This window comes from Tasmannia lanceolata, unplaced genomic scaffold (genome assembly GCF_043159265.1).
Source record: "Tasmannia lanceolata isolate RefF3 unplaced genomic scaffold, GAP_Taslan_0.1 ptg000023l, whole genome shotgun sequence".
NCBI classification, from domain to species: Eukaryota; Viridiplantae; Streptophyta; class Magnoliopsida; order Canellales; family Winteraceae; genus Tasmannia; species Tasmannia lanceolata.
The window spans coordinates 4,950,011-4,964,262 of NW_027518700.1; the positions used below are offsets into that span (position 1 = coordinate 4,950,011).

The 14,252-nt window shown below is 37.6% G+C and overlaps 1 protein-coding gene across 1 annotated transcript; it reads left to right on the top strand.

Annotated features, from left to right (window-relative positions):
- Positions 1-12,499: 12,499 nt before the first annotated feature.
- On the top strand, positions 12,500-13,558 carry LOC143856658 (protein FAR1-RELATED SEQUENCE 5-like). Its single transcript, XM_077366923.1, has one exon. It carries the CDS (start codon positions 12,500-12,502, stop codon positions 13,556-13,558), a length of 1,059 nt encoding a protein of 352 aa, XP_077223038.1.
- The last annotated feature ends 694 nt before the right edge of the window (positions 13,559-14,252 follow it).

Below are 14,252 nucleotides of genomic sequence, written 5' to 3' on the forward strand. Positions count from 1 at the left end.
TTGCCAATGGTCAACCCCAACCCAAAATTGGCTAAACGGGTTGGGTTAGGGTTGGCTATCCTCAACCTGAGGCTCAGATTGGATCGGGTTAGGGTTTAGGTTGGACTAGGATTGCCCTCATCCCGACTCAACACCAACCAAGTTGCACCCGTAAATAACTTGCATTTCATTGGAGGTGGGGGGAATTGTAGTTGATGGAGGATATCTCTAAACTTGATTTGAAGGTGAATAATTGAACAGGACATCAATGGCATCCATGGTAGAGCCTGGATGTGTGGACAATCACAATTGGGGTCAAATCTAACTATCAGCAATGTGTCCCTATGGGAATATGTGTATAATCAAGAGTTCCAATGTGATTGAACATCAAGAGGAGACCATCATGCCAAATGGATAATCCCTCCATAAGATATCAAGGTGGGGGTGTTGGAAATGGATCGGATTTGGGTTTTCCTGTTGGGGATCCAATCACATACAGGGCCCATTCGAATCAGACCTTAATAAAATCAAAAAAAAAAAATCTATTAATTTTGGATGATTTATAATGAACCAAATGAGTGTTTAAATAGGACACTCGAAAGGTTAAACACGGAAAGGACTTAAGATGAAAAAGAAAATAGATAATTTCAATCTAATCTGGTTACCTAATCAAGCCTGCCTTTCAAATCAAATCAAGTATCCTAATTTATTGAGGTTGCCAAATCTAACCTACTTTGCTAGATCTACCACCAAGATAATCCAATGATAAATCTCAACTCAATTGAACGGTGAGATCTCACATACAATAATAGATCCACCTTTGTGTGCGTCACGATCCATTTGAATCGAAATTAGATTGGGTCTTACAGGGTAAGATTCGTAGATCCTATTTTCTGTTCATGTGTGTTAAGATATGTGAGATCCACCGTTGGATTAGGTGTAGATCTCACCGTTAGATCTTCTTGTGGGAGATTAGGCAAATTGGTTAATGAGGCAACCCACTAGAATAGGCAGCTAGATTTAATTAGTAAGTAGATTATATTAGAATATTCCATCATTATCTCTTTACATAGTCTGCTTGATCTCTTTCTATGTTTATCATGTATGTGCTCAATATAAGCACACCTTGAGCTCTATTGCAAATAATCCAAGAATTAGTTCAAGATCACATTAAGATTCAGATATTATGTTAGAGTGTCGTTGGTCCTGCTAATGTTTTACACAATTAAAAATTTAATTGAAGGAAGTCTGAATTTTCAGTGTGCTTTCAGTCCCCTACGAAGAGAATATAATATGTATTTTTACTATTACTATGTTTTCAGTGAAGAAGGTAGACAGCAAATAGCTGTGATTTGATACAACAGTTAGCGATTAATTTGCCTCAATGGAGACTTCTTTGGATTTGATCCATTCGAATGAGATTTTTTAGTTTATCTATGCTAGATATTATACACCAAAAATGCATACCCAGATATTGTCAGCAATATCTGGGTCCCAAGATATTAATTAAGGGTTGTGTCTACATCCCACATCAGACACTCAAATGGGCCCATAATATTTTGTCTACGTCATAACTAATTAGAGTTGAACCAAAAGATCCAGCATATAGTCCGGGTACGTTAACAGGCCTAGTGGAGCATGTGTTTTTGTAGGGTTAAAACGAGAAATGTCACAACCATATAGCCCTAGAGTCCCTTTTAGCCAATGACCAAAGTTGTGAGACAAAGCACCATGTTGTATGAGTTGTGAGTTGTGACATAGAGCACCACCTCAGCAAAGGTTTCGGCACTGAGCAATGAAGTTAGGTGGCCATTCATCCATCACATTAAAACCAAAATCTCAATCTCATTAAGGTTTCACCTAAACATCAGACCAGCCTCAAGAAAGAGAAAGCCCACAAGCATCTTCTTAGACGTCAATGCCTCAAAGCCCTTAACTTCGTTTGAAGTACACCATTTTCTTATTGTGATACAGTTGAAACTGTGGTCCCATCCAACTGCAAAAAATAAATAAAGATCAAAGCATCTGCATCATTCAAGACATTTCCTTCATTACTCCAGTGATGGGTAGCTTGGCCCTTTAGGATCTTGGTACTCAATGAGTCAACTCGAGCTACTCCTTTCAAAGTGTTATGTTCATCACCGATTTAAGTGAGTTGAGAAATTGGCTTCCCTCTGCTCATGAATTTGTTGGCTGAATGTGACTCACCTAAAATGAGTCCATTTTCGGTGTCACCTTCGTTTAGGTTGTAATTTGAAGGGGCGACCCATTACTATAATAAATTAGGCGCCACAAAAAATTCTTGGCCAGGGAGAATACAGCTCTGGGGACTCTTTGGATGCAACAAAAGCTGGATTTTATCTACACATTGATGAGATGGTCCAATGGGGTCATCCTTTGAAGCTGGTTTTAGCAAGGGAGCCCTTTAGTTTAGCATTCCTCTTTTAATAATTGTTTGGAGATAATATACCAAGAGAATGACATATTCTCCCTCTTTTCTTTCGCAGGCCACCCTCTTGTAGTGTAAAAGAGTAGTAGTAAATACACTACTGGTAGCTCCAGCCCCCAGGCATAAAAGGGTGTGAATATATATATAAATAAATAAATATATATATATATATATATATATATATATATATATATATATATATATAGCAGAATGGGGGTTTCACTGTTCACGTCCACATGGACAGTCCCCCCATCCGGCATCGATCCTATCTGGCATAAGAATTTGAATGGGGTTCACTGTTCACGCCCACATGGACAGTCCCCCATTCGTATATAAAAAAACGTTTCTATTTATTCTCCTATCAAAAAATCAGCGTCAATATATATGAGAGTAGGAGTCCTGCAAAACAAAAATTTATAAGATTTATTGCCTTCCCAAAACGCGGTAAATATCTAAGCCAATTTCATTACTCTAATCAATAATTTCGTTAATCTATGATACTAGGGTGTGCTTGGAAAACCTTCTCCATAGGATGATCCTAATCCTAAGCCAAATTTGCATCCTCTAATTCCATACTAATAGAAACCCCAATTAAGTTGGAATTCCAAACGTGATAGTTGCTATCTTTTCTAGATCTTTTCATATTTCTATTTTCACGTACCTCCAAACCGTTTTGCACTCACAAAACATAGGGGGCCCACTTTGTTTGGATGATCCAAAGCATTCATTTGATAGGCCCTCACATAGATAGGGTGCCCACAAAAAATCGAGTCCATAGGATCATCCTAACGCTTCCATTTGTGGAGGTTTAGATTTATGGAGGTTTATACCCATCCATTTTAACCTCCACAAATGGAAGGGTTAGGATGATCCTATGAAGTTGATTTTTTGTGGGCACCATATCTATGTGAGGGCCTATCAAATGAATGATATGTATCATCCAAACAAAGTAGGCCCCTATGTTTTGTGAGTGCCACCTCAGGAATCTCTCTCTCTCTCTCTCTCTCTCTCTCTCTCTCTCTCTCTGGAAACTTATCTGCGAACGTCTCATTATTTTGTCTCCCATTGGCTCGTAATAAGGGACCCACATACGTTAGTGAAGAAAAATATACAAGCCCCTAAACAAATTCGAGGTACCCTCTTCTCCCTCTCCGTCAAACTGGCCTACACAAGGCCTGATTAAATGGTTTAGTCGGTTGGAAAAAACCAGGTCTGAAATAAAGACCTCGTCAAAGTCATGGATCCCAGGTCATGAATCCTAATCACCTTAAAGCCATTTGCTTGAAAAATCTGAAAGACAAAAAATAGGGGGAAAGAAAACGGAAAACCAACCCTAAAAGCACTCATGTTGCCATTTTTCAACTTTTAAAAATGAACAGAAACAAAACCCATGATGATTGATGAAGAAAATCAGCTGTCAAAATACAGAAAATAACTCACCGAATGGGGAAAAACTGAGAAAATAGGGTTTAAACGGAGAACTTATTGGAATCGGAGTAGATCCAAGGGAAGAATTGGCGCTGAAGAATTTGAAGTTTTTCACCAAGCCAGACATACAACAACTTGACACACCCACAGAAATTGTCTTTGATCTCTTGGGAAGCAATAAGATCTAGTCCCAAGAAGGTCTCTGCTAACATGGTGGGGATTGGATTCCTCCCTTCGTTAATTTGGTCTACCACGGTTAACAAGGTTAACGGAGCAACACGAGGGTTTTTCCGAATGACATATCGCGCAAAGACACTAAAAATCAAAGCATTGCGTCGACAACTCTGAAAACGGGAGTTAGTAGGATCGACGTTTTCGGAAAAAAGTGTAATGAGGTTTTGAACTTGCACACACGTATCCGTTAAGCATGGAAGAGCATCAACGGTTTGATTTTTGAAAAGCTTGCAAAAAAGAGAATGAGAGGAATTTATATTCGAAGATCGTATCCAAAGTCCTTCTGTTGGGAGCTCTAATAACGCACACTAATCCTCGAATATAGGACAAAGCTCGAAGGATCCAAATCGAAAAACATGAAGATTGAGATCCCAAAATCTAGCGGCTGCTTGAAGAAACTTCCAATTTATATCAGATACACTCAAATGATTGAAGGTACAGATGAACTGATCAGCCATACTCCTTTCCGAAGATTCTCGCGGAAGAGCCCTAATAGTCTCATTTATCCAGCCTTTCAACACATTGTTCGCCATGATTTGACCTAAACATAAAGAATAGGATAGGATAATTAGGGAATGGAGAATAACTTGGAATAAACAAAGAATAATGATAAACTCAGCAATTAATCACAAGAATGATATAATTGGCGACATCAAATGTTCCATTGATGTTGAAAGATGATCAGAAACTCAGGGAAGAGACCACGGTCATAAAATGACAAAAGTAGATCATAGACCGGATCTAAATCTGGAAGATGGACGACAAAAATGTACGATCAAGAAGATCAATAATGATAGACTATGGTCATAGAGACAGCAGACAAGCTATCGGCCATATCTAAGACAAAACAAACAACAATTTGAGTAATACATATACAATATGAATCTATAACAAAAGAATGGATGACTGAAGTTTGAACTTGAAGGATAATAACAGGAAAAATTTATCATTACTAAGTCAATGAATAAACCATAGCTATGAGTGTGACAAGTAGAAGCCACTAACCAGGTTTAGATCTGAGAGATGAATATACACGACTGATTGATTCAAGCCAGGAATCGCTACTAGAAAGTAGGTCCTGATCTTATAATCAAGAGATATATGGACAAAAATCTCAATGAATAGAACAAAAGATAGGCCACAACCATGAGAGAGGCAAGCAAAAGCCACTGGTCGGGTCTAAATCTGAAAAACGGACTGATATAACTGATTTGATTAGATAAGGAAGCCACACTAATGAGTAGGCTCTAATCTAATAATCAAAAAATATACATATATATCCTAACCAGGGGCACCAGCCCTAAATATAATTCCGCAGAGTCAAGAAGCTTGACTCAAGACAGACATGTGAGTATACTAGGACCGCATTGTAGCCACATAAAGTGAACTATAATAATCTATAGACAGGACAAGGCTCCTAAATCTAGGCTTCACATGTGTAGCAACACATGCTTGTCCATATACGAATGTAATACACATATAAGCACATGCGACTCCTAATTGGGTTTTACTAAGTCAACAAATATATCCATGTGCATAATATATGTAAAATGAAAGTAGAGCTCCAGACTCAATATATCGGGCACTATGCATATTATCCATACTTTAAGTGTATAACACAAGTACACCCAGTGTTATATACAGTATGCTTCATTGCTCACCGGCTGCTGTAAACACAAGTACACCGAGTGTTTACGACTGTAGCGCTGGCGCATAGTTTAGAAATAGATACAACAGCACCATCAGGGTAATAACATCCCAACTGGCACGCACTGTATCTATCCCGTGGAGCCAATAATAATAAAATCAATAAAAGAAAAATAAAAAATAAAATGATGTATGTTGTGCAGTGTGTGAATCCCTTGTTTTAAACACCTATTTGGTGCCCCTGGATTCTAAGCGATTAAATTCTCATTTCACATTATTTTAGCCCAAATTTCTTCAAAATTAGTAAAAAATGACATTTTAACAGAGTTAGGCAATATCTCGAAAGATTTCCCGAACAGAGTCGCCAGCCTGTGGACCCCGATCCGAGAGAGGCAGGGGACGAGCCCCACACTACGAAGTCTCTCTCTACAGGTCATCCAAGTTAATGGAGAGCTCTACCAAGGAACTCTCGAAAGAATATGCCTCTCACAGCATGAGTGGCGATATAAGGTGAGATACCTCTCGATTCAGGGACTAGCCCAGATTTGAGACGTACCTTAAATAAAGAAGAGTCGTCATCCAAGGAAGTAGGCCCTAGATCCCATACTATGCTCGGTTGCAACGGATAACCAGAGATATAAAAGAAGGGTCGTGCCTAGTTACGAATTTGGAAGGTCCGAAGAGCACCTCATCCGCGCATGTGCAAACACCTGGTCTCTTATGCCATTTATTTATTGATTTTGAAGAGTTTTGGGCGAAAGTCATATGAAATGGGAACATATATCTCCGAGAAGACATCTACCTAATCATGCATGTCTCGGAGATGAATAATAAGTACACACAAAATAAATGAGAGAAGTTTCACCTAGGAATAGCTAGGTTATGAGTGTCATACCTAATTGGTGTCTAAATTCTGGTGTACAAACACATGCATGCTACAGCTAAAGTATAAGGTGTGTACATGAAAGTAAGAAAACATAGCAAAACACACAACACAGTTCAATTCGATACACGACTCGACAAGACGAATCCTAAAACTCTAATGCAATACTTGACTCGGACTAGAATGGCCATCCACCCTGGCTGCTCTACGTATCCCGGGCTCGGAAAGAATCAGAATCAACGTAGTTCGATGACCTATTCTAAACTACAATACCTAACCATCTAGAACCGCTATCATAGACTCGATCCACTATACTCGACTGATTTTTAAGGCTTTTTGTACGATTGCTTAAATTCAAGTGAATTGTAATTTTTAGGACTCTCTATATGCCCTAACTAATGCAAGTTTATTAGCCTTAAGCTAATGCAGGTGAGCCCTACATCCTATGTGTAACTAGGCTGTGCATCCTAAGAAAAATCTTGGGCTGACTAAATGCTTCCTAGTCTAGCCATCAGTTCGACTAAATGTCTAACCGACCAAGACTCGAGGCCTCCTAACTCTAGGGACACTCACACGACAAGACACACCATATCAACACAAACAGGACAGCCTCCTAACTCTAAAACACCATAAATATCTAGGACAGACTCTTAACTCTAGGGGAAGATCTTTTTGAAAAGGTTTTGAAGAAGTTTTGTATTTGTGAAAACTTTGAAATGTTTATTTTTTAAAGGTTTGGCTAGACCTAGGATGTGGATCCCAAGCTGCATACGTACCCTATGGAAAAGGGATCAAGCCAACGTAGTTCGGAACATAATCTCCTAACTACCCCTAAAGACTCAAGCTTTTGAGATTTTGGTTTTTCATATGTTTTTTGGAATTTTTGATGTTTTTTGACACAAGGGGATAGAATCCTATCATCATAAAGGCATGACAGACTCATGATATCCCGCAAAGGTTGGACAACATCATATACTTTGCGGAGGAATTGGACAGAATCACGACTCTGCAAGGGTTGGACAACATCCTACGCCTTGCAAGACTGGATAGAAAATCACATAACTTGATGAGAGGTTGGACTGAATCCTAACCCCTATGATGATAGGACAGACTCCTGATATTGAAAGACTGACTCATATACGAAATGACTGACTCCTAGCTAAGGACAGACTCCTATGGTAATGGAAATATTTTCTGACTAAGGACATATTCTTAGTGCACGGCCTTAAGAGGGAAGTGCCAATAAGACTAGGCTAGTCTCCTAAAAGAAGAGGAGATAAAGAAGGGTGTTAGTGAGACTGGGCAAGTCTCCTAAACACCGAGGTGGGCTCCAAGTAACCTTATCATTGCCCTTGCAATGATAGAATAAGGATATAAGCAACTAACAGACCTAGTTGGTCTTCTACTAATGAGGGTATTTTACTCGTGAGACTTGGATAGTCTCCTATGGGCAGACTCACCAATGAGACAAAGCATGTCTCTAAAAGGTGTTGCATTTCTACACAAGACATAGCTTGTCTCCCTAAAAAGGGAAGGCTCCAGCTAGTGTCATCGTTGCCTTTGCAATGAGCGGAGGACCAATGTCTAAGAATGTCTAAAAAACTAAGAAAAAGTCTACCTAATAAAGAGGGGAATGCTATAAAGACTGTGTAAGTCTCCTAAAGGATGAGCTTGGGCTAGTGCCTTCATCGCCCTTTTACAATAGTAAAGGAGAGAAAAAGTAATAGAGGATATTGATCCAAATGGAAGAGAGACAAAAAATATAATTCTAAACAAAATGAGACATAATTTATTAAAGAAAACAGTACTGCCATGATTGTACTCATACTATTTGTAATAAGTCATGTAATAAGGGATCAAACTTATGAGCAAGGTAAAAGAAGAACTCAAACCATAGATTTTCATAATATGATATTGACAATTAGAATATCATGAGTAGTCAATTCCTTCATATAATCACTTTTATGGTCTTTACAATTCAAACGAAGCTCCAGATTTATTACAATTGAAACAAAGTATCGACCAATCATCATAAACGATATATCACAACCAGTAGGGATAAACAACTCATACTTTAGATGACAATGACCTAATCTAGATGATGTTCAGAACAAATCAGTTTACCCAACTGTAACTTAAAAAAAATAATAAAAAAATAAAATAAACCCAGAGCACAATTAATATTAAAAAACCAAATCTCATCATTTGCAACAGGATATACACCTCTCTTGAGCTATCCAATCCTCAATCTTATACTCAAAATATAATATATAGAATAACTGGTCGACAATAATTTCATCCAAGTTGAACCTACCATAGCAACAACTAGGGGTGTAAACGGATCGAATTCGGAGCAGATATGGCTATATCCGAATTCAATTACAGTATACACTATCCGAATTCGGATTCGGATTCGGATTCGGATTCGACGGATATTTAATATCTATTACCGAATTCGTATCCGTCGGATATTGTTCGAATTCGGATATTATCCGTATCCGTTTATCCGATAAATTCGAACATTTTATTGCAGCACTTTATCTTTTTTCTCCTACTTACTCGAATGAATTTTCCAAACCCTAAAACTAGACCTCTACATTCTCTTCACAAAATTAACTCTCAAACCCTAAAATATATGAGATAATCTTCTTCCTTTTAAAACAAAGGCAGAGAGAGAGAGAGAGGGAGGCGATGGGGTGGATGATAGTGTTGGTAGTGGTCTTTGGGTTTTTTTTGTATATGATGGAATGGGTTTGGGTTATTTTGATGGAATGGGTTTGGGCTATTTTTGTTTTTATTTTTATTTTTCTAAAAAGAATATTCACTTTTCTTATAGAAACAAAAGATAGTGTGTCATTACTAAAAATAAATATTAATGATAAATAAAAAGGATTTACTTCTCGGATTCGGATGTTAAACGGATCGGATATACCATTTACCAGATTCGCATCCGCTAAGAGCCGGATATCTCATAAACGGATTCGAATAATATCCGCTTGAAACGGATTCGGATAATATTCGATTTAAACGGATTCGGATGCGAACGGTAATCGAATTTCTGAATATCCATTTACACCCCTAGCAACAACCATTCAATACATCTGTACTTTCTTTCTTAGAAATTCAAGGACCTATAAATCTAATTTAATAAAATATAGTTGGGCAATAAACACAATTAGAGCCAAGACATGTCAGACCAAGAGTATCAATAATCACAAAACAATGCCTTAAAAACATAAACAACCATAACTGATGGTTGTGCAATCAAATATTCTAGGCCATAACTCAAATCAACACCAACTATTACAAAGAAGCAGAATACTTTATAAGCGCAGGTGATGTCTAACAAAACATATTACAAAACGAGTAGTATTTTATATTTGCTAAAACAAAATGTCAGTTATTTGGACTTTAAATGGGAAAAGTGAAACTGTATTCAGATAAAATCAAACCTTAAACACGGATGACAGGTATCATTAAAAAATGAAAGGAATGCATATTTCAATTAGGCTTTATGTACTTAAAATTATACAACAAGACAGACCTTGAACTACAAATGAATGAGCTGACCTCACAAGTCAATGAGCTAGAAAAAACATGACTCAAACCATGGACTGAATAAACAGAAGAGGGGCTGCTACTAAAGTCACTATGTTTTCACATCAAAATGAAGGCTGCTGATATCATAGATATGTGAGAAGAAAGAAAGTAATATATTATATGTATTGGACTAGAGCTTATATGTATAAAAGAAAAATGAAGAAATCTAATATGAAATTTAAATTTAAAACCTAAGTAAACTAGGAGAATATGACAAAATAACAAAGTTTAAGAATATTACTTTTAGCCATCTAGTCACCGATCAATCACAAGTTTAAGAATATTACATTACATTGCCCCAAATGGCCATGTTGTGAAGATCCATTTCTAAAGCTCCACATTTCAATTCAATTCAGCAGATGGGAAAAGAAATATACATGGTACAAAAGCTCAAATCTAAACCTATATAAAATACTACAATGAAAATAAAGATGAACAGAAAGATATCATATAATGGTGTGTGCCTAAGATATATCAAATAGGATAAAATCAACACAATGATCAAACGTTTTGACATTCACCTAACAGACATGGACTGTAAAAATATGACAAAATGAGGCAACTTACTTCTGAACCTTCAATACATAACTCTAATGTAACATACAAAGAGAACAAAAGACTGGATTCAATTTTCATTGTACTAGTATGCTCTCATAAAAATTTTAAAAAAAAATATATATATATATATATATATATATATATATATATATATATGAATTAAATCTTCTTTGAAGGCTATATAAATATCCGGTATTTATGAACATCAATTCTTTCCTTTATTCTTAAATTCCAACACATAACATCAATTTAAAGCTTATACTCTTCTTATAAAAAAAAATCTCTTAAATGCACGTTTATTTTTATATCAACGCAAACAATTCAAAGGATAAATTAATGACTACCAAATCAGAACTTACTCCTTTTGTATGAAAACCCTTTGACTATTCCGTAAACAAAGATTCTCCACAAAAATGAGCTATTTCACACAAATATTCCACATCTTCTATTTGCGAGATCTATCAAAACTAAATAAACGAGGTCTAATAAAAGCTAGCGCTTACATCTAATGAAATTAGATTAAAATTTTTACTCAAACTACATGATTTTCAACAAGAACCATTAGATAAAGGAAAAGTAGGGTTTTAGCGTTGAAGAATGAAATTAGAAATACAGAGACTTAAATTTTTTTCATTTAAAGCAAAACGAAAACAAATTTCATGATCTAAGAAAAGCAAATAACAAATTTAAACTTATATAAGCGATTGATCTAGAAATTGCATGAATTTAGTCACAAATCTAAAATATATGATGATGATACTTACCAAAAATATCAAGCTAGAAACAAGTCAGACCTTCTCCTCCTTCTTCTTCGTCTATTAGCTTACAATCTCCTCCAGAAAATGGCCGAAATTGTTGGCCGAAATCCGATAGGATTCACCGAAGAAAATCAAATCAAATCAGAAAAATGAAGAACCAAAGGTTAGGGTTTCAAACTTGTGTTAGAAAATCTAGGGTTTGAGGTTAAAGAAATAGAGTATAAAGGAAGAACAAGATGAAAATGAGATAGAGAGAAGCTAATCAACGGCAAAAATGGCAGAAATCCAGATAGAATCTTGCCGGCAATTTGTCGGAGAAGAGAAAGAAAGGTTAGGTTTTCAGATGAAGAAAGATCAGATCTCTGTTAATCAACAGACCTTTGGCTCACAATTAGTGTAGGAGATGAATTTAAAAGGAGAAAAACAAGAATAGCAAGAGAATTTGGCCGGCCAGAGCTCTTAATCCCGCCGGAATTCGATCGGAGAAAATGATAAGATCTACTCTCTCTCTTAAATTCTCAGAGCTTATCTCTCTAGAATTAGTTTAGAAAATCTTTTCTTTTCCCTCCTCTTTAAATGAGGGTTAAATGGGTATTTATAGGCATTTTGGAAATTGATATTGACACTCCAAGTGGATGAGGCGTGCGGATTTGCGCTCAAAAAGTTGATGAGCGCACGCCCGAATCGTGTCCTTTCTGCCCCAGGCCGCGAGCCTTCCAGGATAAATTCACCCCCCTTTCAGGATACATTCACCCCCCTTTTTGGATACATTCACCCCCCTTTCTGGTTTACACTACAGAGACTTATTTGGTTCGTTCGCTTAGGCAAACGGGCTCGGATGTCGACGAAATTTTGCAGGGACCTAAATAGGACCCTAAGCTAGCTTGGGGTGAAATTTGAGACCCTAGTTGATTGATTTGGTTAGGTTTTACTCAAACAAGAGAGATTTAGGGCACGGTCAAAATGGGGTGTCTACAGGTACCTATTGAAGGAGTTGATGGTAGACCTTGTGGTTTGGTTGACGACGCTATGTCGCAAGCATGCGGCTTAGCTATTGAAGAAGTTGATGCTCATGGTTTACTAATAGGTGATGATGGTGTTAATCTGGATGAAGATATTGGAGAATGGGCCGAGACAGATGTGGATGACAGAGATGAGGTTGGCAGTAGAACATTTAGTACCCCCAAGAGGGTTGATGGTGAGAAGGGTGTTGTAAATATGCCTTTTGTAGGATTGTTTGATAGATGGGAATCTGCCTATGAGTTTTACAATGCTTATGGGCTGGCCACTGGGTTTGGGGTACGGAAGTGGAGTACATCCTCTTCAATGAAGAGAAAGGTGGTCATATCGAGGACGTTTGTAAGTGATAGAGAGGGGGTGAAAAGGGATAAGGGCAAGATAGATAATGTCAAGGAAATGAGGGAGCGTCGCGCTGTGAGAGTAAATTGTAAAGCTAGGATGATCATTAAACTTAGAAATCAGAAGTGGGTTGTGAATAGTTTTGAAGACATCCATTCTCATGAGTTGACCTCCCCACTGAAAACCAAAATGCTTCGTTCCCATAACCGCTTTCATAAGAGTGAAGGTATTAAGGTTTTGATGGATTGTCTCAATGAGACACAAATGCCTAAATCTAGGATCGTAAAGGCCATTAATTCGACCCACGATAGAGTAACAGGTGAGCTCTCAACAAATCAAGTTATTGCCCATTTGAGAGCAAAAAGGAAGAACAATTTGGGGCAAGAAGCAGTCTTAGTGGCCAACCATCTGCAAAAGAAACGATCGGAAGACCCAAACTTCTTTTTCTCGATGGAGTTAGACACGGATGGGACCTTCCGATCCATGTTCTGGGCTGACGCTAGGGCGAGGGATGCGTACATGACATTCAATGATGTCATTATTTTTTATGTTACCTACAAAACAAATAAACTCTCTCTGCCATTTGCACCGTTTACAGGAGTGAACCACCACAGACAGTCGACCCTTTTTGGATCTGCACTGCTAGCCGACGAGACGGATTAGACATTTTGTTGGATATTTGAGCAGTGGTTGACGTGCATGCATGGTAAAGCTCCGAGTGCAATAATAACCGATATGAACTTGGCTATGAAAAACGCAATTAAAATAGTTTTTCCAGATACACGCCATAGGTTTTGCGAGTGACACATATGGAAGCATCTACTTGAGAAAGTTGTAGAAATGCGGGATACCGATAGTGATTTTTACCGTGATTATAATCGGTGTTTTCATTCGAAAAAAATAGGGGAGTGTGAGGACACATGGCAACAATTGGTGGTCAATTATGGAATTGATGGTAATGAATGGTTGTGTAGGATGTGGGAGCAGCGAGAGCATTGGATGTGGGCATATTGGAGAATCACTTTCACTGCAGGCATGAAATCAAGTCAGCACAGCGAAAGAATGAATTCCTTCTTCGATGGATTTGTGAACAACAACACTAGCTTACATGAGTTCTTGAATGCCTATGAAAGGGCACTTGTTCAACGCCGTAAAGCCGAAGCCGAAGAAGATTTCAAGTCAAAATATTTGATTCCTATGATGCAACGAATAGCCCACTGGAAGAAGAGGCCGGTAAATTCTATACAAGTATTATCTTTAACAAATTTCAGGATGAGTTGAAGGGTAGTACCAACTGTTGGCATGATTATTTGAGCAGTGAAGGGACAATGGAAGAGTATTCTGTAGGTCGCAGAAA